This window comes from Triplophysa dalaica, chromosome 14 (genome assembly GCF_015846415.1).
Source record: "Triplophysa dalaica isolate WHDGS20190420 chromosome 14, ASM1584641v1, whole genome shotgun sequence".
In the NCBI taxonomy this organism is placed as follows: Eukaryota; Metazoa; Chordata; class Actinopteri; order Cypriniformes; family Nemacheilidae; genus Triplophysa; species Triplophysa dalaica.
This window is the reverse complement of record NC_079555.1, coordinates 1,184,506-1,211,340: the sequence shown is the minus strand read 5'-3', so window position 1 is coordinate 1,211,340 and position 26,835 is coordinate 1,184,506. Positions and strand designations below refer to the sequence as shown.

General features: G+C 40.4%; 1 protein-coding gene across 4 annotated transcripts; it reads right to left on the bottom strand.

Annotated features, from left to right (window-relative positions):
- Nucleotides 1–26,835, bottom strand: nedd4a (NEDD4 E3 ubiquitin protein ligase a). 4 transcript variants are annotated; one of them, XM_056766379.1, is made up of 30 exons: nt 26,415–26,835; nt 25,347–25,420; nt 23,702–23,780; nt 23,583–23,621; nt 20,739–20,792; nt 17,078–18,079; nt 12,246–12,296; nt 11,829–11,890; nt 11,509–11,611; nt 9,335–9,498; nt 8,897–9,008; nt 7,019–7,171; nt 6,431–6,502; nt 6,195–6,314; nt 5,863–6,078; nt 5,647–5,724; nt 5,497–5,551; nt 4,326–4,384; nt 4,173–4,238; nt 3,693–3,922; nt 3,492–3,613; nt 3,336–3,406; nt 2,967–3,062; nt 2,720–2,793; nt 2,525–2,585; nt 2,371–2,430; nt 2,189–2,296; nt 1,834–1,930; nt 1,640–1,712; nt 1–1,547 (listed from the first exon to the last, which is right to left on the bottom strand). In XM_056766379.1, the coding sequence occupies exons 1-30, from the start codon at nt 26,691–26,693 to the stop codon at nt 1,445–1,447; spliced, it is 3,933 nt and encodes a 1,310-aa protein (XP_056622357.1). In that variant the 5' UTR covers nt 26,694–26,835; the 3' UTR covers nt 1–1,444. The 4 variants fall into 4 exon arrangements, with proteins under 4 accessions (XP_056622357.1, XP_056622356.1, XP_056622355.1 ...); XM_056766378.1 differs by lacking the exon at nt 17,078–18,079; XM_056766377.1 differs by lacking the exons at nt 20,739–20,792; nt 23,583–23,621; nt 23,702–23,780; nt 25,347–25,420; nt 26,415–26,835 and adding an exon at nt 18,170–19,452.

The following is a 26,835-nucleotide window of genomic DNA, read 5'->3' as shown; positions in this document are numbered from 1 at the left end:
GAAGATTTGCTCTTTTATTTTTCAAAAAATACAAAGCGTAAAGATTGGCATGACAAATAAAATCAGCACAATCTACTTTGACATTAAAGGGACAGTTCACCCAAAAATGAAAATTCTGTCATCATTTACTTATAGTTTCAAACCTGTACAAATTCCTGTATTCTGCTGAACACAAAGACATTTTAAAGAATGCCAGTAACAAAACAGAGCTCATTACACTGACTCCCATTGTATTTATTTTCGCTCCTATGGCAGTAAATGTGGGAGAAGAAGCTGGTTACATACATTCTTCCAAATATCTTCCTTTATGTTTAACAAAACTAAGACATTTATACAGGTTTAAAACAACTTGAGGGTGAGTTAACGGCGGCAGAATTTTCATTTTTGAGTGAACTGTCCATTTAAAGACACTTTTAAACTTAAAACTTTAATAGAAAAGAATCTCAGAAAGTTCTCTCTTCACTGCCAAAAATGCTTTGACCATCTGTAGAAATGCAATAAGCGTTCATATAGTAGCCTTTAATTATACAATAGTATAGACATTACAAGTGTTTGTCCATTAAAGGATAAAGTTGTTCTTTGGGACACTGAATCAAATCATTTATATTACAAATAAAGGCAAAGTTATTTAACAGTCCAACGTGTTTGTTGCGAGACAAAGTGTGCTTACTTTAAGCAATATTTATGCTGTAAACATTTAGGAAATGATATACAGTAAAGCGATGACTTGTCACAAAATCACGATATAGCTCGACAGAGGCGATATACCGATAAGACTTAAAACTTGAACTTTTAGAAAAGTGCGTCAAACATCAAAATCAGTAAAAAAAACAACCAGCATTATTTTTTTTAAAGTGGGGTGTCTGTAATGATGTAAACATAAAAAAGATGTAAACGTAAAGTCGAAGTCAGAAAAGGTACCAATTAAGATATAATATTGAGAAAAGACACAGATATGTGTTTGTCTGTGCAGATAGCACTTAAATTCTACTTCAGAGTAACAATAGGATGGCATTGTTTGTACACACGACGAATATTAATGGTCTCGTTTCCTGCATTACAGGATATCTTCAGTAGACCCTGTCTGGCAAATGCTGCACGACTCTTATAACTATAATTCGCAAGTCAAAAGCACGTATCATAAATATTTATTATGCTGAAATGCATATATACAATCAAATCTATAGATATTTAGAAATAGCTGTGTGCAGAGATACGATACAAAACATCATTTTGTAAACATCACAAACAAACAAGCTTGTGATACAGAGCCAGAGGACAAATCAGATGTCCCTAAATCAGCTTTTGTAACAGCACATTCGTTCTGTCTCCTGCTGATACTGCTCTCAGGTCAGTTTGTCCTCCATCCTTCGTTTCGCTCGTGCGCCGTCTTCTTTTAAAACTGGCAGTCGTGAGGCTGTTGCCATGGTAACGCTGTCTGAATCTAGTCCACGCCGTCGAAACCCTGAGCGTTCTCGATGGCCATGTGCAGTTTTTCACGTAACTCCTCGAACGTCTCGTACGGAGGAAGATCCAGTCGATTGAAACTAAGCGAGCAGATAACAGCTGGTAAATGATCTGAAGGTGGTGAGACACGCCACAGAGACGGACAGACATGTGATGAACATACGACTCTTACCATGTGTGCGCGCGGGGCAGTTTGTCACGCGTACCCCACTGCTCGATGGTAAACAACTGCGGCCCGTTGGATCCTAAGAATTCAATAAAATTCAATATTGACTACGGCAGACGTGATAAAAGGCTTTAATATACTTTGAAGAATAAGCAGAAATATTGATTTTATAGAGTGTGGTAAGATGGGGCGGGACTGACCGTAAAGCTCAGCGAAGCCGTTCATTGGTACACGAGACGTGCCCGTCACAAACTGCAGCAAACGGATTCTCTTCTCCGCATCCATCAACAGAACAGTCTAAAAATAAATACTTCACTTAAAATCACTGAATAAATACCTTTATCTCAATATTTTTTACAATGTTTTCCAGAATGATGAATAGAAAATAAATAAAAAAATAGATGATATCAAGCCACATTTCACTCTGAACGGGTGAACCATGTTTGAAACTATTTTTAAATTGCACATTTTAAATTCAAAATAAGACCAAAAAAATGAATAAATGATTAATTAATTAATTATAAAAAATAATGCATATCAGGAATAAAATCTGACCTTCCAGAACCAGATGATAGCAGGATGATTTTGGTTGTAGCCGTTTTTATATTTAGTGTTTTCTCTCCAGTCGTTGACATCCACGTCACCTAAACCGCACATCAACAGCTGAGGAAGAGACAGAGAAATGAAGCATCTGAATAACTTCTGTATCATCTCACATCTGGAACGCTGCGTCTCACCTCCAGCTCATTCTCATCGAAGATCTTGATCAGGTCTTGAGGGATCAGCTCATAAAATCCCTGTAAATAAAGATGACGTTAATCTCACAGATGGCTCAGTGTAGCACATGTGGGCGTCTGTTACACAGACAAATTGAATAAATGTCGTTGTTACCTCTTTAAATGCCGTCATTTGTCTCTGGATTCTGTCTACAAACCTCCACTGTATCACCAGACTGAAAATAAACAGCATGTTTACATATAAACGTCAGTTCGATAAACAAACCCACAAAAGATTTTTACATTGTATCATGAAACAGCAAGTAGTGATGTTCTGGTCTATAGACACTGTGATGATGAGTAAACTCACTGAATATACTCCTTTTTGTTGCTGTCATCTATGACGATGTCTGCTCCTCCCGGCTTCAGCTCGTGCTGGTGTGTCTGTGGAGGACGTCAGATTATAACACCGCTTCTAAACTGCTTAATTAAGTCCTAACAAATATCTAAAAAACCTGAAGTGACATTATGTGCAGCGGTTTGGAAGAATGAAAATGCTTCAATGCAATTCTCCAAAGATATCGTGTGGTTTTAGAAGACAGCATGTGGTGCGATACCTGTCCAAAGAGCTCTTCGTCGATGGTAAACCTCAGGTCCAGATCTGTGGGGTCATTCTCCAGGATCCATTTGAGAGAATTGAAGTACTCGCCGTCCTAAAGTCAGAAGAGTGGAGAAGCAGCTTGAAACTGTGCCACTAATGCAGAGATCAATGAGAAGTGAAGTCGACGTGGTCTTGACGCGTATCGAGATGGAAATAGTTTTGGGAGTGCAGAGCGCGCACCACATGTCGTTTAAAGAGAGAAAGCAGCGCGGCTGTCGTTTTCCACGCGATTGTAGACGCGAAATGTGAATCGGGCCTGATTATGTTTTTTTTATAGAAATGAGAAAACATGTTGCTGATTGGTTGAGGCATGCCGGTCACTCACCACAGACTCCATGTCCTGTAATGTGATCACCTTCTGCAGCATCATCTTGTAGAAGGGCCGGATAAAGAACGCTGTTCAGACAACATAAAAACAAACATTATCTCTCATTGAGAAGATTCTTGTATAAAAATGCTAAAGAAGACCTCCTCTGCTCACCATCCAACAGCTTCCCGTGATAAACGGCCATTCCAGCGACCCGGCCGATGATGTTGAAGTACGACAGGTGGTCCTCATTACACAGACCAGAGTTTGGGTTTATCTGTAGTGTGTAGTTATCTCTGCAACACACAAACACGACAGGTTCACATCTGCTTTTATAAACTAAATATGATCAAAAGAAGATGTGTTGCCGCTTACGTGGCAGAATACTCGAACAGCCCGTAATACGGGTTAAACATTTCTTTGGAGATGAGGAAGAACCATTCCCGAGCCACGCCTCCATAGTCCAGCCCCTTCTCGCCCTCAAACTCCACCCAGAGGCGGGCCTTCAGCAGATCCGGACGTTTGACGGACAGAATCCGGCGGTACGAGTCCTCCAGGACAGCGTTCCGTCTCACGTTCAAGTCGAAGCGGTTTGGGATATCTGACTGGAGACGGCATGAGATCACAATCATTCAGTGAAGAGAGAAAATCATCACGAGCTTCTGAATTATTCTGTTGATTTCTCCTCATTTTGTGTTTTGAAAAAGTGTTTGAAATAAAACCAGAATATTACGTGGAAAATAATGTTGGGTGGGATTTTAATCACAAGATGTTTATTAGATTGTGTTATTGTGTTTCGAAGAGTTTGCGGGTCTAAATACTCTGGTCCACACGAAGAGAACAAAAAGCACGTACCGGTTTCTTCAGTTTCTTACGGAAGTATTCATACTTCTGTTTGTAATCTCTGGAGTACGGCACAGCCTGAAATAAAAGACAACAGATGATATTCCTCATTTCTCTGAACACGAACGTCCCAAAGAAGAAACAGAAGCAGTCATGAGGACTCACAGGACCAGTGATGGCCGAGTTCTGCAGTCTCGGGTCTTCCCACTGTGTGTTTTTTGTGTCTGAAAAAAAACAACACATTTCATTTTACATTCACAATTCTGAGGCCGGATTCACAAAACATTCTTAAGCAGAAAATTCTTCTTAGCTGCCATTAAATTCTAATTTACGAAAAAAGTTGTGAATGTTACTGTAGTAGAGTAGGCGGGGCGAGACCGTGGTTCGAGACCGATGAGTAATTGTGAATGAGTGCCAGCTGTGCGCACACCGGTCTCGAATCACGTAGGAGATCAGGAGCATATAAGAGACGAGCGACCGGACCGTCGAAGAGAGAGGACAGAACATGTTTGTATTTGTATTTATTATTTTGTTCCCCGGCGGCTGTTATTACTTTATTAAATGTTTAAATATCTTCCGGTTCCCGTCTCCTTCCTTCCTTTTAATGAACCTTATTACAGTTACGTATTCCCGAAAGGAACCTTCTTAAGACAGTTCTATGAAATGTTCTAAAGATTGACCTTAGGAAAAAATGGAGAAGAATTTAAATCCTCGAAACAAAATGCGGTCATCTTAAAATTACGACAGCCTCACGGTTGTATTAAATCTCAAAAGGTGAGATGTTAAATACGTGTATTTGGTTGCTTCACATGTGACGTGTATTGTTTTGAGCCAGAATCATAATTTTGACGTTTACTTGCCATTAAGGAATATTTATTTTTTATATAATAATGATAAGGTCTAGATCCCTCACTTTAATATTCATTATTAAATATGGAGTGGTATTTACATCATCCTGGAGCAAAGGTGACTCGAAACAGAGAGGGTCACAAGTATTATGTCGTATATTTTTTAACGGTTGTTAACATATTAGCTAACTTGTGATCATAAATAACGTTGAATAGGAATATATTTATGCTATATAAGCGCCGTGCTTGTTGTTACACACATAAGTTTATTAGATAAACATACAGTTACCACATGAGCAAGCGAGTGTAATCATATTCTTTTATTCTTACAACAAAAATTAAGATGTTCTTAAGAAAATATTTGAGAACATTTTAAGGAATGTTAATATAATGAAATATCATTGATCTTAAGAACCATCTTAGATTTTGTCATAAGAACAGTTTCGTGAACCCGACCCCAGAACACAAAACAAGGGTTTGCCACGTACTGTGATCGATGTAGAAGATTCTGCCGTCACTGTGAACCCTCTCCTCCCAACCGGGCTGTGAGAGAAAACACACACACACATACTCAATCTCTATCCATGAGCTCGTTTATTGAATGATGACGTCATTCGTGACATCATCGACACTCTTACCGGCAGCGGGCCGAGGTCAGTGGGGTCAAGAGAGACTCTCCTCCTCGTCTGCACGGGAACCTTCAGTCGGGGGTCGTCCTGTGAGGAAGGACAACATTACAACACTACTGTACCTTCCAACCGTTATATGCACAGGGTAGTTGTGCGGTTTCACTACGGTACATTTGACCAAAAGGTAATATAATGGGTTGGTGTGTTTGTTTGTCAGGGTCTCACCCATGTGGTGGTCTTAGTGTTGTGGTCTATGAAGAACGGCCGCCCGTTCGGAGCGCTGCGAATCTCCCAGCCTTGCGGGATCAGTCCCGTGTGCTCCGGTGTGTGTGCGTGCTGCGGGGACGCCTCCGGGGAGATCAGGGGCGGAGCGTAGACTGAGGCACTCTGGGACGGGGTCAAAGTGTTGCCCGCCGCCGTCTCTGATGGCGGCTGTATGAGCTGAGACACACAAGTTGACACTCAGAACAACCATAGCAACCCCCGGACAACCACCAACAACACTCCAGGGTTGAGAGAGCATCACAGGTACGGCTGGATGCAGTTTGATGATGTACCTGAATGAGTGGACGTGTCCAGGTGGTTGTCCTGCTGTTGTGATTGACGAAATAAACCCTCCCTTTACTGTCCTTCTTCTCCTCCCATCCCGGAGGCAACCCGACAGAGGTGGGCAATAACTACAGATAATAACGTGATGTTATACGAGGATAGGGAATGCTGGGAAATGTGGGACAGCTGAGATGACACATGAGAGCGACAGAGATATTATGATCAATATATTTGAGCTCTTTACCACAGGGTGAATGGGATGTTCTTCCACTGTGAGGTTCTGTCCACTTCCTCTGCGACTGCCGTGACCCTGCGGCTGACACCAACACAACCCTTCAACTGTACTGTCTGGACAAACACCCTTTAATAGACTGCTAGTGTGATGAAGAGTTTTTCTGTACCCTGTAATTCATCTAATATCGTTCCATTCATATTTTTGTACTCGCTTTACATTTGCTTACATTATATATCTTATTATTTTCCTTTTCTCCTCGTGATGAGAATTCACCTTGTTTGAACAAATAAACAAAATGACATCGTCGAACATGAACCGCTTCCTGTTACTTTTCGAAGGCGATTTTACAAGTGTAACATTAAATCAAATACTGTAGCACTGCAGGCCAAACTTATTTTGTAATCTTAATGCCATTTTGTGATTTATTTTTAACTTATCTCTATTTATAAAAAATTATATAATTAGATAGTCGTACACATGTGTATATGAGCTGCTCTCTCTCTCAACGGCTCAGTGTCCTCTCTAAAGCTCATTTCTGCTCTCATTTGGCGAATGCTGAAAACTGTGTGTGTGTGTGTGAGTGTGTGTGTGTGATACCGTGAGTGATGTGCGTCTGTCGCCCCCCAGCTGAAATCTGTTGAACTCTTCACAGAATCCTGTGAACTCCATGGGTGAGTGAGGAGGAGGCGGTGAACGCTCGCTGAGACTGCTATACAGTGTGCTGTCATCTGCTGTTATGATCTCCCAACTCTAAAACACACACACGTGTCATCTGTCAGCTTGTTTGAAAGGAAGTCACAGAAGTGTGTGTGTGTGTAACTCTGGGGACTCTCTCTGGCTTTGTCCAAATACCCACACTTGCGGTGTTTGCACTTGACCACTTGACTACTTTCATGAGGTATTTCCTGTCTTTGACCCAAGTGCTCTAGTGGCCGTGAAGATCCCAAGTGAGCATGTATTCAGATCCTGTAGATTCATGCAACGCAAACGAACGACGTCTTGTGGTGCCATCCCCAAAATCCCTTTCAGGCACCTTCTCTGGATCCGTTACATCTGTGGAATGATCTGCCCGCTGCTACAAGATCAGCAGATTCTGTGGCCATCTTTAAGGGTGCGCTGAAAACACATCTCTTCCGTCAGCACCCGACCCATTAGTACCAACTTCTATTTCTTTTCTACTCTCTCTATCCTTAGAAAATAAAAACCTTAGCTTTATTTACTGCACTGTGCTAAACGAGAGCAGTTTTACTGCACGTATGCATTTTGTTGTCCTTATGTTTTTCCGATTGCTTGTTGACCTCATTTGTAAGTCGCTTTGGATAAAAGCGTCTGCTAAATGACTAAATGTAAATGTAGTTAGCAAGTGCAAACATTTCATTTGTGTGGTGTTTCTAATTATGCGATAAAACCAAGGGGAATCTTCCGTTCTCTCTGGTGAACCAACACGGAAGAGTTTAAAACTTCAATTCATCGACTGGCCACTAGAGGCTGAATCCAAAACAGAGCAGAATCTCATTGATCCAACTAAAATGGCCAACTTTACGGAACAAAAAAACATGTTTACAGCCTGGTACAAAAACGTATTTTGGTCTATATAGGTCATTTTGGTTAATTTTGTATAACTCATTCGTTTAGATTATATAAATCCTTAAAATTCTGCATAATTAAGGGCGTGGCCACTTGAGTGACAGGTGTCCGTTTAGCAGTCACATTCACATTTTTGTGTCAACCGGCAATATGTCGAGCTTGGCGGCCGAGGTTAATTTTACCAACGAGGCGCGTCAGCTCCACCCACGTCCTGCCTCTTTGCCCATTTTCGATGATCCTGGAGTGACGCGCGATCAAGTGATGCCAAGATGGCGACGGCCAGCTCCGCCTTCATTTTTACTCTTCACAAACCTACAGGTGACGTCACGGACACTACTTCATAATTTATACATTCTGTGGTAAAACGCGGTTTTACAAAACACAGAACCTATCTCTGGAGTTTTCAGCAACAAAATGTGCAATACTTTACGTTTTACTACGAAATAACATGTAATATCTAATTAGAAAATACTGTATGTAGTCAAATCAGATTTATGTTATAGAACTTTATGTGTTTTGCTTTAAAGTTGCTGTTCCAAACGAAAAGAAAAACACATGCAGGCAAAACAAAATAGTATAACGTACACTGGAAAGCGAGACCCGGGCCAAAAATCACATGATTTATTTCCAGAGCGTGATGCATGATGGGATACACTTAGCCCCGAATACCGCTCTGAAGTGCTAGTCAAGATAGTGTGGGTTTAGTGTGTGTTAAGGGCAGAACACTTGTCTTTTTAAAGACATGGGACAGACTAGTGCTCTTACTTCCTATCAAGTACAAATGCCCTCAGGTGACAAAGACCACAAGTGTTGGTATTTGGACGAAACCTTAGTTCATGGCTCTCGTTGTGTTCACATTTTAGTAGGAATGTGTGTCTGTGTGTGTACCTCTGGTGACTCTCTCTGCTCGTTGTGTTCAGATATCTGTCTGCGTGTGAGAAAGGCCCGCTGAGACTCAGTGTTGCAGTCCTGTCTCTGCTCGTCCTCTGTCTGACAGTCTCTGTAAAACAACACAAAGCCTTCGGTGAACAAACACACAAACACACGGAAACGGCAGGAATAACACAAGCAGCTCTGTGGTAGACTTCACTGGAGTTTATGAGCTGTTAATTGTTTCCTGAAAATCTACAAACACGCAATGTCACAAAAACACATCTGTTTCTATTCTCTGCCTACGAGAAGTACACAAAAATCCATTATTGTTAACATGACACAGCTCTCCGACCAAATAAAGACCAAACTCGTATTGTCCATATTTAAAGAGTCAAACATATGAAAGTCATCGTGCTGTAGCACATGTAGTGTGTCTAATGTTAGTGTGCTTACTGTATTGTGGGTCGGTGCCACTGAGTGCGTCTGCTCTCATGGTTCACATAGTACGTTCGTCCCAAGTTGTCCTGCCTCTCCTCCCAGCCAGGGGGCAGCGCAGGCAGCTGATGAGGATGATGTGGACTGAACAACTCATTCTGCTCCAGAAGCTCCCAACCAGGCTGGAAACACACAACATGAAAACACTGAGCCATTTTTCACGACACACAACCCTGGTTATCACACCCACATGAAAGAATACTTCAGATATGACTATGGTAGTATACTGAATATACTTTTAGATTTAGTATAATAATTACGACACTTTTTTGATGTACATCCAGCAGAATTCTACTGTGACTGTTTCATCTTAACAACATAAACAAACGTTACTGCGCATGCGCACTTTTGACCCCAACTGAACGTCCGGTACACATTCACAAATAAGAGAGCGTCTGTACATTATTTTTGATAACAAGCAAAAGAAACCCAGATGAATCGTTGCTCGGCTAAACTTGTCTCTCCAATATTTTGAAATTAGACACACTTATTAGATACTAACCTCAACCACTAGGTGTCAACGGTTTGTTTAAATGCGACCACACTACAGGACCCATTCAACAAATTGTTTATTTCATAAAATCATCATACAACAAAATTCAACAAATCATTATTTAATACAATTATTATACAGTGAAATAATGCTACAAATAAATAAATAGTTAAATTACTAAGCTACACCGTGTCTACAGCAGATGCAGCGCGATGCGACAAAAGACAAGAAAACCCATTCGAACCCATTCAATTTGAACATTTCGTTCACACTGGATGCGGCGCGACAATCCCATTTGAAAAAAACATGTTGTGTAGGTCCAGTGTAGACACGGTGTTAGACACTAGCCAAACACAAACCGGAAGTTAACTGGGGGTCAGTCAAGCCCATGATAAGGTACAATTACTAATAGCAAAGTTTTTATTATGTGGGACAAGTATTAAGACAGCTGGGCTTTTTTAACTGAGTTAGTAAGCAAACGTTGTAACTATTTTATGAGATCCTGAAGCACTAGGATATCACTCCATCTACTGACACCAACACTTGTGCTTCTGCATTTCTTGAATAGTGTGAACACACACAATACCACCATCAACACAACCCTCGTACAATGAGATGGAGGTGGAAAAGTACACAGTACACTCCTGCACAAACAAACGTCATTAGTTTCCTGAACAACAAGATGTGCGATAGTGATTAAATAAGACACACAGTCACTCCAAATGTGCATTTAATCATCAATTCTAGATGTATTGTGGTCGTTCCAGTTCAGTGTTTTTTGAATTTCAACAAACTCAAACCTCAGGAGTGTCAAAGCCATGCAACAGAAATGTGAAAGACTGACAGACTTTGACACAAGACACATGAAAACTGGGATAAAAATCCAGGTTATCACATAAAAAACATTTTAAACTTTTCCTAAATACATGTAGAATTATGACTGTTGTGTTGCTTAAAAATGAATCTGAACTTGTTTCTTTGCAGTATTTGAGGTCTGAAAAAAGAAAGAGTATCTTTTCTGTAATTTTAACCTTAACCTTAACCATTTTTTTTACCTTAACACATACCTGGAAATAGTCGATTTTAAAATCAGAAAAAAATATTTTGAAATAGTCTCTCGATTTTTTCCACGGCTTTAAATGTACATGATCGATTAGTTTAGTAGCTAGCCTAAAAACTGTCCCACATAACTACATGAATCCTTTTTATACATGTTTTTATTAATTGGTGGGTTGCACCAAGTTTTTACCTTCAAACAGTCAAAATTAAAGCTAGGAATGGTTTTAATATCTAACCACACGCTTTCTGCAATTACAGCTTAAATAAAAATTATCTACTAAATCTACTAAACGACAAATGTGCAGTTTTCCAATATTTCCAAATATTTTGGTGGGTCTTGAGATTAAACCAGTCCTCCCAGTTTGGGAACCCCGGCCACATGAAATTCTTTTGAGTGACCATCACATAATTCTACAAACACATTTACTGTTTTGCCAAACAATAATGATCTAAGTTTGAAATAAAAAGAATTTCATAGAATCACTGACATTAGACACAAACTAAAGGCCGTTGTCAGGCACAATTCTTTCAGGTCATACAAGAATCAAAAAGTGAACGTGTTTGTGTTGAAGTATCTTACATCCAGACCCTCGTTCTGTTCAGCCGGATTGTCCTCTGTATCGTTGTTTTGGGGCAGGTAAGTCATCTTCAGTCTGAGATGACCTTTCACCCGGGACTTGTGGCTGTGATAAATACAGACACATCACAGAACATCAACACCAAAGACGCAAAACTCAACCCAACTGTATCAAAAGTGTTGACATGTAAATGTTTCAAATGACAACAGCACACGGCTACACAACATCAAAGGGCGTATCGGCAACAATGGAATGACACCAGTTGGAGATAAAGCATGCAGGTATTCAGGAGGCAAAATGCACAGCTAAAATGTCCGCTAACCTTCTCGGGTGCAGGAGAAAGTCCTTAAAGGTGTAGGGTCTTTCAGCATTTGGATTTTCAGTCTGCGGACATTAAAATGACAAAAACACTGAAATCAGTCTTCACACGGCTTCATTGTGTCATTCAACTGACGTTCTTCCACGTTCAACTGTATTTTAATAATAAACAATGCCGAAAATAGCTTCAGACTTAATGTTTATGAACATACAGCCAACACACGGTGTTTAATGTTCAATTTTAGTGTCTGAGTGAGTCCTAATGGGCTTTTCCAAAAGCTCATTATGACTCACTTTTTTACGATGCCGTGTTAAAATGGGAGCGACTCTTGAAGACGTGAGGCAGACCTCCCAAAAATAACATTAATAACACAACACAAGAAAAAAAACACGCTATAAATAAAGATGGCCAAACACTCACTGGGATCTGATGGAGAGGAACATCCACCTGTCCGAGAAAGTCATCTCTCGTCTAAAGAGAAAGAGAGACATCAAGATGAGCACGGGATGAAATACCACGTCTGATATTCATAAAATGGATGGTAAAAATCCTGTCATCATTCGCATGTCATGTCAAACCTGTGCGAATTTCTTTCTTCTGCAGAACACAAAGGAAGATATTTTGAAGAACGTTGATAACCAGAAAACCCTGAAACCCATTTGCTTCAAGTGTATGGACACAAAACCACAGACACATTTCTCAAAATATCTTCTGTTGTGTTCCGCTGAAGTCAAATGTTTAAACCACGTGATTGTTCAATTTGGGTGAACTATCCATTTAACAAGCACACAGCAACATACAAAACACGCAGAACATCTAAGAAACTGAATAGAATGTCAATCGTAACACACCAGAAGACAGCGGGAGTGACTTCAACACAACCAAAGCACAATTCACGACCTTATTTAGTGCATTTATGATACTTTTTTAAGGTTTTCCCATTCTTTTAACTCATTTAGCCATCAAGATTCACAAACTGATGTTGTGTCCCCGTGTTTTATAGAGACTTTATACTGTTCTGTAATGTACAAACTTCCATACTGAACAATAACCATCCCTTTAACACAGAGGTTTACGCCCTAAATCATAAGGACTTAAGTAAAGATCATGTTCCATGAAGATACTTTGTTCATTTCCTACTGTAACTATATCAAAACCAAAATGCCTACAAACTTCTTTAGGAATGACCCACTCAAGTTTGGTAAGAATTTCAGTCTTCAGGTTCTTCTAGTCTCTACAACGTCATTACAGCGGTAAACCCATAGACAGCTTTAAAACAAACCTGCTTCTTCATAGCAACGGCCTTTTTTCTACTGGCAAGGGATTTCACTGTCCCTACCACTGTCTAGTTAATTGTTTGTTGTTTTACCCATGCAATCTTAAAAAAAACTGTATACTCATGTAACTTTATATACCATAAACAAACTATGAGCATAACTCACAGTCATTTCAAATATTTTAGACAACTAACCAGTAAGTGATAAAATAAGACAAGTCATCAAAGTTTTCTGCGGCAAATAATCAGTGTTTTGAATGGAATATTGAATAAATCTTTCTATAAGATAGAATTCCATCAGTCAAGATCTGAGTGATTTTGTCTACGTCCTTTGTTGTTTGATATCCATTAAAAAGATCTTTATTATGCTGCTGGCCCTTTAAGAGATTGCATGCGATTTGCTCAAGACATAATGGATGACTTCTACAAGGATATTTGCTATTTTGGCATCATTTTATGTGCTTTTGTCTGTTTAAGAGCAAGAAGACATGAAAGAGAACTCAATTCAGTATTTTGCATGTTGTCTGTGTTGCTGCTTTCTGGCCGTTTGCATGTTTCAATCATCCCATAAGAACAGAATCGAGTTCTCTTTTGCATCTTTTGAGATAATTGAAATGCTTGAAAACGTGCAGACTTTCAAAAATAGTCTCCAAATATTGTCATATCCTAACAAACCATCAATGGAAAGATTATTCATTGAGCTTTCAGGTGACGCATAAATCTCAATTTCATAATTGTGGCTCTGAGGTCCAGGGTCACATATATGAGGCTTTATGAAGGTAGAGAGACTGCGAGAAGGTATAAGTAGGCCAGAAGAGATAGAGAGATTGTTTTCAGAGCACTCACATTGAAAAGTGTTTTACATCCCACGCTGGCTTTCATTCCCTGTTAAACAAAATTACACCCATCTTTACACACACGCTATCATTAAACTAACTGAAGCAACGTGACACGTCAAACGCAGGTCACACAAACCAGGCGTTAAAGATTCATCGTTCTGATGTTTGGTTATTTAGAACTGAAATATGTCCAACAATATCACGAGACCGCTCTGCTTTCAAAGATATATTTATTCTCGTACAGCGTTCTGAACTCAACACCGACATTCAAACAGAAGTATTCCTTCATTCGTCACCGTTCGCCTGTTTGTTCTGAATTCAGGTCAAACCACAGAGTAATTCTGTCTCTCCGCCACATGACAAACTCAGTCCGCATGGACCGCGCTAAAGTACCAGAGTCAGCGTCAGGAGAAATCTCGGCTGATGTTAGCACAACTATTCAGACAAACCAAATATAAAAAGAAAACCCAACACAATAGAATACTACAGTATAGTCCATGTGAACGCGGTCAGATGCGTTTGACATCGTCTGTCCCGCTAATAAAAAGAAACCGTTTGAAGAGAAGACATAATGATGCAAGATGAAAGAGGAACATTTTCTTCTACACGAGAAGTGTGGCCGCTGGGTCACGTCCTGCAGATAACAAACAACTTCAATCAAACTACAAAGGTCACAAAGTTCATCCTGTAAATGTACAGCAGCGCATCATAAACCTTCATTCACACACTCACATCATCAAACGACACCTGAAGAAATGAGTTAACGTTAACATACTAAACAAAGCCTCATGCATCCTTAATGACAATCAAAAAGAAATGGAGAAACTTTGATCCTTTTAATTTATTCTCAATGAAGATGAACGATGTTATTATGAAGAAGCTCTGATGAGTTGTGTGAGTCTTCATGCAGAAGCAGCCGTTCTTCATTACTGTAGTTTCATCAATCTGACCAGTGGAGGAGAGAGACTACAGGTAAATACACAACACAACACACACACAAATAAACCCTAGTGCACAGACACACAATCATTGACTACCAAACACACGCACACAGTATTTAACAAACCTCTAGCACACCTACAAACACATAAACAATATTATACAAATACACAAACATGTACGCACACACACATCTACTAACAAACCTGTAGCACACACACACACACACACAATCGAAAAAATACATATACACACACACCCAGTCATACAAACAGACAAACATCCACAAAACACACAATCATATAAAAACAGGCACACACACATTTACCAACAAACTTCTAGCATACACAAAAACACATGCACAATAGCATACGGAACGCCTGCACACACAGTCATCTGCTAAAAAACACACACACAAATGATCTAACAAACCTCTAGCACACACTTGCACACTTTACTACAAATACACACAACCACGCAAGCACACATCTACTAATAAACCTCTATAACACACACACAACCAAACTAATACACACATGCACACAAACAGACAATCATAAAAAATACACACACAAACGCACATGCACATGCACACAATCATCTACTAGCAAACCTCTAGCACACATACACAATCATACAAATACACACACACTCATAAACGCACACATACACATGAACAGACAAACACAAAATCATACAAATACACACACAAACACAATCCTCTACAAACAAACCCCCAGCACACACACTCATACACGCGAACAAACACACACACCCATAGACTGATGCACACACACACAATCATAGAAATACACACACGCACACAATCATCTACAAACAAACCTCTAGCAAACACAAACACTCATACAAACACACGCATGCGCACACACACACAATCATACACTCACACAATCATACACTCACACATACACACGGACACACACACAAACCAATATAGGCATACACACACACAATCATACACGTACGTATACAAGTGAACACACAAACACACACCCATTCACGCATACACAATCATCTGTAAACAAGCCTCTAGCACACACACACAATAAAGTTTACAGCTACTGTGAACTGCATGTGTAACTTGTTTCCAGCACGTTGTTAAAGTGACCAAGAATGTGCAAATGAAATGAGTTGAGGGGTAAGAGAGCGAGACACCTGATGCTCTGAAAACACGCGGCGGCTGCGGGACGTCCCGGTGGGTACTGAACACATTATCCTCAACAGACGAGGACTGTCACGTCTCAGTCACCGCCTCCACCTATCAGTCGTCTCTCAGCTGACCTTTGGCCCAACAGCTGAGTGTGACCGTGGGCAGTCCCGGCGTATCATGTTGAATCCAGAGAGCTGAGCAGCACGCTGTACGGCCAGACTCGCTGGAGTCAAGCAGAATATTTTAAAGCCTGTGTATTTATAGAGCCGGGGGCTGGAGGAGGTTCTCCTGAACTTAATCTACACCATTATCACTCAGATACACTGCTCACACATCAATAAAACAACTAAAAAGTCCTATTAAACATAACACGTGCCTGAAAGTCACAAGATGCTCGGGTTTTATTTTGACATTTTATCCGTCTGCAAGTCAGCCAGACTTCATAAATGAGACCGACGCAATCGAATACTCCTGAATGTTTGATTCACGCCAGACTGTGTGAGTTTACAGCCATCACCCATTAAAAGATAAATTATGTCTGCAAAAAAAAGCCACAGATGCAGGGACATATGTCACAATCTGGCAACCATAAGAGAATTTTTGTTTAAATCTCATCTCGATATCAAACATTTCTCATAACATTTACTCAAATCCAGATTAAATGACCTCCACAATCTACATTCAATCACACTTCATGTGTTTTGCATGTGATTCTCTTTTTATTTCTCCTAAACATTTTTACGAAGTCGAAGATGATGTTTAAATGAAACACACTTGAGAACTCCATCAGATCTTCTAAGCTATGAAAGAGCAACATTTGAGCAAACAATTCTTCTATATTTTTAAAATGTTTGAATAAAGAGTCGAATGCAACTCATTACAAAATACACAAACCACAGCAACAGCATTCAGATGTCAAAACACCTTTTTCATGACACGCAATTTAACGAGAAAAAAAGACTTTAGTACTTTTAAAGAAGTCAAATGACACTTTTGATTTCACATGCGATCAGATAGAAAGGCTTACTGTTGCTCTTCTCTCCACACAGGTTGGATCATCATTCGTTTGGTCGCTTGCGTTGTTGTTGGTTTTTTTTGGATTGGTGCCGTGAGACACATGGATGTGTACGTGCGGCGGGCCGCTCATGGAGTGTACGTGTGCCGCATTCGAAACGTGACAAGATATCTCCGTGTTAGCACAGGGAACCTCCAAAGAAATGCTCCTGTGAAGAACATGCCGGTAGTCTTTTTTTGAGGGTTTTTCTGAATTACTGCCGGTCGGACAGGTATCGTGTCTTCTTTCCGACCTTCCGCTGGGCAGCATACAGGCTGAGGTGCTGCGGAAAAGCTTCACCTTCTGAGCTTCAGGCTGGTTGTCTGTTTGAGGGCAGTCGGGAGGTTTGGAAGAGTCAACGTTATGTTTCGTCTTGGCTTTCCCTAAAGGAAGTCGCAGTAAAGCACTGGAGTGTCTTTCCGTTCGCTCCGGTTCCGGCAGCATGCTGAAATGCACGATGGATTTGGCGTCTCTGTGCTCGGCAGACGTGCAGCTGCTTTTGGACATCCGCAGACCATTGACCGCAGTGGCGACGGATCCCTTTGACGCGTCATCGTGCGCCGTATCGGCGCTGGAAAGCTGCATCTGATGCGACGTCTGAAAGGACCCTCGTGCTGATGGAGGAAGCGGAGGGATCATGGGAGACGCTACGGGACTGACGGGGGACGCCGGCGGCGTGGTGCAGGGGCTCCGTGGGAAAATCACCAGGGAAGAGCAGCGACGCAGGGGTGCCCTCGCCTTCCGCCGCGAGACCACCCTGTCCTGAGCCGTCTTGCGCTCTGGGACGTCCGATTCGAAGATGCTGCTGCTGCTGCAGTAACCTGCATCGCTCGCCGTGCTGCTGCTACAAGAGCCTCCATCATACGAGTTCCCGTTGCCGCCTTCGCAGGTCGCGATCTCTCCCTCCTCTGTGTCGCCGCTCTGTTTGCAGGGCTGCAAAGAGACCTGCAGCGTGCTTTTTCTGCTTCCGTTTACCTTGGGAATAAATACAGTGGAGTGGTGTTGTAAATTGCCGTACTCTGGTGACAAGGGTGGCAAGGCCAGGGACAGCTGTCCTGGAGTCACCTTCACGTGAACGGAGCTGCACGCCAGTCCTTCAGCGGAGCTCCGGCCGCCAGCAGTCAGCGTGCAGTCCTCAACACGACTGCAGCTCTCTGACAGAGGGTCCGTGTTGCTTCGCCTCGAGGCGAAATGCAATCGCAGTTGTCGTGCCATGCGGTCGAGGGTCCTAGTACACAGGGTCCGGAGGAACACACGACATGGAAAACCGTCTCGTGGAATAAAATAAGAAATAAAAGAAGCAAGAGAGCAGCACAGCGCAGCTCCCGGTCCCAATCATTAGCAGCTCAGCATAGCCAAAATAGCAGCGGTGACAAGCGGCATTCCTCCCGAAGCTCTTCAGAAGCTACCGGCCATGTGAGGTCAAACGCAACATAAAAACAGCGGGTAACAGAGAGTACTATACCATCACCAGCTGAGCCTCACAGAGGCAACTGTTCCAAGCAGAGAGAAACCTCTCCTCTGGCGTATCAGCTGCGCCTTCTGCGGTTTCGCAAGAACCCCACCTCCAACACCCTGAAGCCCTGCCGCTGGTCAATGCATAAAAAACAACAATCTGCATGCATGCCAGGACGGAGCGAGGTGGAACAGCCTGCAAACTCCTCCAGCAGGAGACGTCTAGAGTTTCTGCTAATATTTTTACCCCGGCGGGATAGAGTTACAGGAAATCAAGCGGAATGTGTTCTGGCATCATTTTGTACCGAATCAGGGGGACCGGGTTTCCGAACGGTATCCGTACTTTGAATTCAGCAGTATGTGTGGAGAAGCGGGCGTTACAAGCTGTTGAAAGCACCAAGCTTGTAAACAGAGCGTTCGGCCTATTTCTGCAGCTCCGAGCGAGCGCCGCTTAAAGGCATGATCGCTTCATCTACAGACTCGGTCCATCTTTAAAACTAGCAGAGTTGTGTTTAATAAGAGCCTTCGAGCTAGTCATGGACATGCGCCACATCACGTGTCATCTGACACCCCGTGTCACAGCCATTTAAGACCCGCTTCTGTCACAGAAATGCCATCTCATCAATCACAGCCAATTGCAGCGGGGAGAACTGCAGTTAACACAACACGTGACACCTCCTTCGCTTCACATGAAGATAAACTTACTCTAAATCCAGAAATAGTGGAAATGAAAGACTATGTTGTTGAGGTTTTGATTCTGTGTGAAACGTGACAAAACGTGAGATTCAGGTTGGCTCAAATTTGGATCTAAGAGGGCTTTTCCACCATCACGCCAAACCCTTCGTTCTAAGCACAGTCTGAAACGGTTACAGTTATGTTTCCAATGCACGCAGAGAAGTTGTGGGTCAGTCTCTTGTGTTGCCAAGGCAGTGCGTGACACGTTTGTGTTTACATTCTAAAAATGTTCGTTATCAGCTGAAAGAATAAATTAAGTTTTACCTCTTTATTAAATATTTAAATACGTTTGCATACTTCTTTTAAACAAATGTACTTGCTTTTTGATATTTTCTTTTAAAAATCAACTGTTTATATCTTAAAGGTCACTTTGTTTGTAAAGAAACCGTAACTTTCTTTAAGATTTTTAGGATATTTGTGCTGGAAAACAAGACCAAAATACGAAGTGAAAAATGCATTTTCACATAGATTTTCGAAGTGTAGACCTGATTATTGTTATATGAAAAATAAATCTGAAATAAATAAAAAATGTTGCTCAAGTCGAGACACTAAAATATTTAACTTAAATACTAAAACTTTAATAAATTGAACTTGCATTTTACAAAAAATAATAAAATGACAAAATCACATTACACAACGGCTACAAATTTAACCCAAATTAAAATGAAAACTAAAAACATAAAAATAAAAGCTAAATCAAACAACTAATAAAACTACAATAAAACGTTTACTGAAATCTTTAATCCTCTCAAGGGATGGAAATAGCATACATGCTTGATTCACGACCGTAATACAATCCAACAAACACATTCTAGCAACGACATCTCAGTTTTTTCAATATCTAGTAACTGGAAGGTGAATGTGGTTTATAATCTTATCAAGATGTACTGTTCACACGTGAACACTGGGTCTTTTATGCATGAGTTTGTTTAACCTTCCTCACGACTCAGGTGGGACGGCAGCAGCGTGACGGAGAACCCTCCCCTCCACGTATACACACCCGCCGGTCACGCTTCCTTCACCTTTGTGTGTGTTATAGCAGTAACTTTTCACACATTACAGCCCCTCGGGGTAGATTTTATTTCTCACACCTGAGCTTTACGGTGGCTACTTGCTAAAAGGCATCCTTGTTCATTCATTACACACTAAACGCTGGTGATTTTACACACCTGGACACGACACTAACACTAACTGCTCAACTACATTTCCATTGTAAACGCAGCCACTGTTTGGCCAAATAAGTGGTCACGCAAAACAATTTTGCTTAGACAGATGTTTGCCAATCCATAGAGCTACAACAAAATGGAAAATCGAAAATGACAAAACCACAAAAAACAAAACTTCGAGAATTTGAATCTAGGACTGTGATACTGAAACACAACAACAAAATAATCCATAGATATAAAAATGCGTTTAGTTCGTAAAATCAATTTAACATACGTACCAATCGGTTTTCATCAAACACCTCAAATAACAGCCGATGTTTCCTGGGATGAACCTGTAAAGGAGAACAAACAAAAACATCTATCAACGTCATCTTAATGTACAGAAGGTTGACTACGTTTATATCTCTTGACGTCTGTAAATGGCCAGTGACTCATAAGCACATGCCTGTAGAGTCCAGACAGAGTATCAGTCGGTCCATTTCTAAAGTCCCCGTGTTGGTATTTGGGCCAGCTCTGGACATCACAAATAGGACGAAACCTTTTCTAAGCTGCCATCCGGATCATTATAGCTCTGATTCATGCATTACAGAAGTGCGAGGAGCGTCTGTGACAGTCACTCTTTGTGTTTCACCGGGGTGTGAAAGTGTTGGACAAAAGCTGGACACCACCAAATATCATGAAGGGACAGTTGACCCGCAAATAAACATTCGGTCATCAGTTATTCATCCTCACGTGGTTGTAAACCTGCATGTGAGTCATTCTTCAGTGGAACACAAAAGAAGATATTCTATGAAATGTCTCAGTGCTTCGTGTTTGTACAATGGAAGTCAATGGGGTTTGGTTGTCAACGTTCTTTCAAATATCTTCTTTTGTGTTCGGAAGAAGAAAGAAGGTCATAGAGGTTTGTGGGTGAGTAAATAATTCAATTGATTGTATTTATGTACTTCCTTTAAATGAATGATAAATGATGTTTGGGTTTTCTAAATTAAAATAAAAAGCAGTTTTACCAAATCACGTCAACGTGATTTTTAGTGAATGTACTAATGTTTGACACAAAGACAGAATCCAAATGCATTTTCATCTCAGCCACTTATTTCGAAATTAAAAACATGCTTGTGCTGTTTTTCTTCAAAATATAAATATTGATACTTTCTTATCTAATCCAATCTCCAGTTTCCAGAGGACCTTTTATTGATGTTGCAGCGCATCTGTCCGTCCGTTCTGAGAAACGGGTGATGGCTATGTAAGAGAGATGCGAAGCACATCAGTAAATGCGTCACAGTTGGTCACATGACAGCGAGAAAAGAGGAAGGAATGTAAGAGGTGCCCCAAGCTTCAGCGGACCCCGTAACCCAACTCCTGACCCGGCAACCTGAACTCTGACCTCACAGCGGGGGAACGCATCTCTTATCACACGCACCCCAAACAGAAGCTTTTAGGTTTAATTCCCATGCCCGATTACATTTCCTTTGAACTTGAAAGATGAACTTGAAGATGGATTCTATTTTAGGAAAAGTGCATGTGAAAAATGACAATTCTGTAATCGTTTACAGGTTTCCGAGGAACGTCGAGCTGGACGTTCACGTAACATGACATGCTAAAAAACAATCCTGTGTCTGTTTAATTGACGGTCATGTGATATCTTACAAGACCGGATTGACCTCTTTATTAAATACTTAATTCAAGTTTATGTTCTTCTTTTAAACAAATCTACTTGCTTTTTATATTTTCTTTCAAAAATAAAGAGTGGGTCACGTAAATGTATCTTTCTTTAAGAAATGATAGTTTAAATATTCTAGATATTTGTGCTGGAAAACAAGACATAGTAAGTGAAAAATTCATTTTCTGAAATCAAGTGTAGACGTAATTAGTGTTATTTGAAAGATAAATCTGAAATAAAAATAAATTGTTGCTCAAGTAACATTACATAACATGACAACTGTGACATTGATTCTAAACCATTACATAGTACAGGTTAAAAATAATCCTGTGTCAATTTAATTGATGGTCATGTGATATCTTACAGGACCGGCTCGTCCTTGTCTCTACATCTCTCAGGTTAGCGTAAACATTGTTCTGAGCCAAGACTAACACGCACATAAGGTATATTACAGAACATAAGTTATGATTTTTTTATAAAGGCAACTACACTTAATAATTTTCTCAAGAAAAACAAAATCACTGAATTACTGGCGTATCATTATCATATCTGGAATGAGACAAATACACAATCTGTGAGTTAATATTTAACCAGCTGATGTTTACTGTACTGCACGTGTATGTAGAGGTCACATGTGCACGAGTACATGACATCACACTCGTCTTTAAAAATTCAAGAAGAAAAGAAGCTGCGTCCCAAATCGCGCACTTATGCACTATTCTACGCCATTTTGTAATATAAATAGTGTGAGAAGTAGTGTGTTGACATTGGGAACTCTCAAAATAGAAGCGCACTTTAAGTACCCGGATGATGCACTTTTTTAACTGAAAATATGGAATGCGGACTTGTGGACAATTCACTAACTCAAAAGTCGCAATTACGTAGTGGAATGGAGGCGGGGCTATCAGACTCTGCTCGAGCAAAGTTCTCCTTCAGAGTGATAACGCTTCAATGTGATGATGACGAAAGTCATGCTGGGCAAAATACGTGAAAACTACATTAAATGTAGAATGTACAAATAGATTTTTATACACACGCATTGTGTCGTGCGATTGACGTCACTTCTACACTCCATAGTTGAGTGCGTAGTGTATAGTATGTCATTTGGGACACAACTAAGGGTTTAGTACAAATACAAAAATATAAACAGATGGTTCAATATACTTGTAACAAATTCATTCTCTGAACACGCAAAATGTTAAGTCCATAATGTTGGAATAGCCCATCGGTGTAAAGTGTACGTACAATATTTATTGCGGTATTCAAAATGACAAATAATGACTTGGAAATGATCCATAAGCATTCTCTATTCTTCATCCTCTAATCATAACTGTTGCTTAAAGCTATAAGATATAGGGCCCAACACTTTAGCTAGTTCAACGACGGGAAAAATGGTCGGCACGCCAGGCGCAGCCCTATTCTCTTAAAGAGTCATTATATGTCTGAACAGCGATGCACTTACTCTAAAGAAGAACTCCTCGTTCCACTTCGGATCCAACGTCTAAAGACAGCAGAAGAGAGACGGTGTTAAACTCTTGATGATGAGTTGACATCTGTACAGGACAGTAAATGAGGGTTTACCTTCTTAATGGTTTTGGTTTGCAGGCTGGTGATTTCTCCATTCACTGGATCATACAGAGAGATCTTCGTGTACGGGTCACTGGAGATGAAAAGAAAACAAACGGAAACAAGTATGACATCAGTATTTCTGAAACGAGGTCAGATTCACATGTTTATACTCATTGTCATCTACAAGAATATAAGAATATTGAGATCTGGGCACGACAAACATGATGCCGAAGTTACTCGCTGAATTAAACAAGGTTAAGCATAAGGTTTTATGCAAAAATAAACCAACATTTTGAAAATATGTAAGAAAAACACATGAATTGCAGACTGGGCTTGGAGGAAAAGGTTGGGTGTCGTGTCCTTCACCATCTTAACCTACACACAACATCAGCTGGAAGCAATTCACAATCCGTTAACGTTTCATTCGAGCGGCTAAATGTTTCTCTGAATATCACAGCTGACACAAAGACAGCGTTACACAGAAGGAAAGATGTTATGTAAAGATATTGATGGAACATCTTGCCTTATTTCGGTAACGACTAAACTCAAGGACAGACAGAGCTCAAATAAACACTGCCATCTACTGTCCTGCTCTCACCAACAGCCTCGCAATGCATGCGTCTCCAAAAACAAATATTCATTACGTTAATAAACAGCTATATATGAGACCACTTATATTGCACTCATACTTTTTGTTGTCCTTATGTCGTTCCAAATGCATCCATTGTTTATCTTATCTGTAAGTCGCTTTGGATAAAAGCGTCTGCTTGACTAAATGTAATGTAAATTTAAACAAGTCTTGTGTCTATTCTTGTTCATTTGTTCATTTTTTCGTCATTAATGTTGTTTTTACTGCATTTATGGAATGACTATAGAAAGTCTTCATTATTGACAACTTTATGACATACAAGAGTAGCCTAAAACAACAAATAAAAAGCAGTTTAGGTTAACATTAACATTGGCCTATCCGACAATAGGGTAAGTAAGTTCAGAGTCACACTGATAAAAGACTAAGAAGAAAAATACAGTTTGTATTTGGAATAATAATGTGTACTGATAAACGTAGTGTGAAATAAAGCGCATTAGTCAAGTAAATAGGTTGACCTTTGATTCCAGGTTGAACTACTAGAGTGGCTCATTCTTTGATGTCTAAGTAACGTCAGCGAAAATTGAAGAATGATAAACTGAGGTCAGATTTACTCTCGCACACAAACGGTGTCTTTCTACAAAGTGCTTTATTTAGGAAAAGATTAATGCCTGTATGATTGTCAGATTGCCCAAACAGAACCTCTGTCACGCAGGATGCATGAGGCACAACTACATGATGTGTTCATAACAAACTGCAAGTGTGTACATGCATGAGAATGATGCTGGCAGAGATAGAGCGGGTGGACACATCACACATCCTCAATGTATCACAAAGACAAATGTCCTTGCTTCAGCTGAACCAATGCTGATCTATCAAAAACAACTAGTTAATCGTCCTAAAACAACCTGTGTCCAACGGCCCTAATGAATAAATGACACAGGTTCTTTAAGAGAAGATGACATAATGTGAAGAGCTGAAAGGTGAAATGTCTGTCTGTCTATCACGACACTTCAGGTGTAAAAGTGTCTCTGCTCAACAAACACACAAAACACAACCTGTGATACTGACCTGGCACCCAGAATGTCCTTCTTGGCCAACCCGATTCCAGCGATGACTTTTACCCTTAAGATTCTGGATTCATTCTGTAGCAAATATTTATATGATTAATACACGACACATAATATAACTTAAACAGACATTATCATTAGTCAGCTTTCGTAGAAAAGAAAGTCTGGCAACGCTTATAGACATCACTTAACATACACTGCAAAAAAAAACATTCTTACTAAGCATTTTTGTCTTGTTTTTAGTAAAATTGTCTAAACTTCTTAAACGAATATACAACACTGGACCAGAAAAGTGACCTAAGATATTTAATCTTGTTTTATGAAAAATAATAAAGTTTATGGTAAAAACAAGACTAAAAAACTGCCAATGGGGTGAGAAAATAAACTTGGATTTAGTATTTTTTTCTCAAGAACCGAATCCAAGTTTATTTTTCTCACCCCATTGGCATTTGGCTTGTTTTGACCATAAACTTACTTAATTCTTATATTTGAAAAATTGACTTAATATCTTAGGTCACTTTTCCTGTCAAGAACGTGCATCCTGATGCAAGAATGTTTTGATATTTGTACTACAAAAACACTTAGTAATAATACCATTTTTTGCATTGTACGCTAAATTTAATTTATTGCAACAAAAATGTAGGTATTGATCATACACATGCAACATCTAATAATACAACAAACACACAACATAATAAGTGTGACATTTGGCATGACGTCATGTGGCCATAAAAGCTCAAGAGACGTAAGACATTGCGCAACATTTCAATTAAAAGTCACAAGACAACCGTGACAGTTCCCATCAAAGTAAACAAATGGTCGTATGTCAGATCTTTGGCATCATTACAAAACCTGAGAGAGAACATAAACAATAAGTGTGATTGGAAACATCAGCCAACTGTCTCTTCAAGATCCAGCGGATGTCCATTAGATGCCACAAATAAAGAAGAACTATAGACTGGCGCTCAGGTGACGTTTAAGCATCTAAAATCAAATCTCCAATTCAATCAAACAAACATGCAACGCGAGTCTATGGCTGACATAAGATATCACATGATGTGACACGAACCTCATCCGCTTGAAGTCCTCGAACCTCGGGAAGCAGTGCGGCCATGTTCACGTTTCCCGAAAGGATGCCAAACTGCGTGGATATGAACGTGAGAAACGCTTGATATGAACGCGAGAAACGTATAGCCCGTCGCGCGCTGTCACTGAAAGGTATTCCCGGGGTGTGACACGAACTGGGTCGCTTTACGTTATCGAACGCATCGTGGAACGGAGCGCGGCAACATTCCCTCCTTTCGCTTCCGCTGCGACACGCCCCCAACACCACCCACCACGCCCACATCGGGATGGGTAACGCCCCAACTGAATTACTGATCGCTCATTTGCTGACGTAAATCTTTTATTGATTATTGAATTATTATTTTCCCGTTTGAGACACTTTTCTCCACTGTTTATTGTGTGTGTTTAAATCTACGCAATATGAT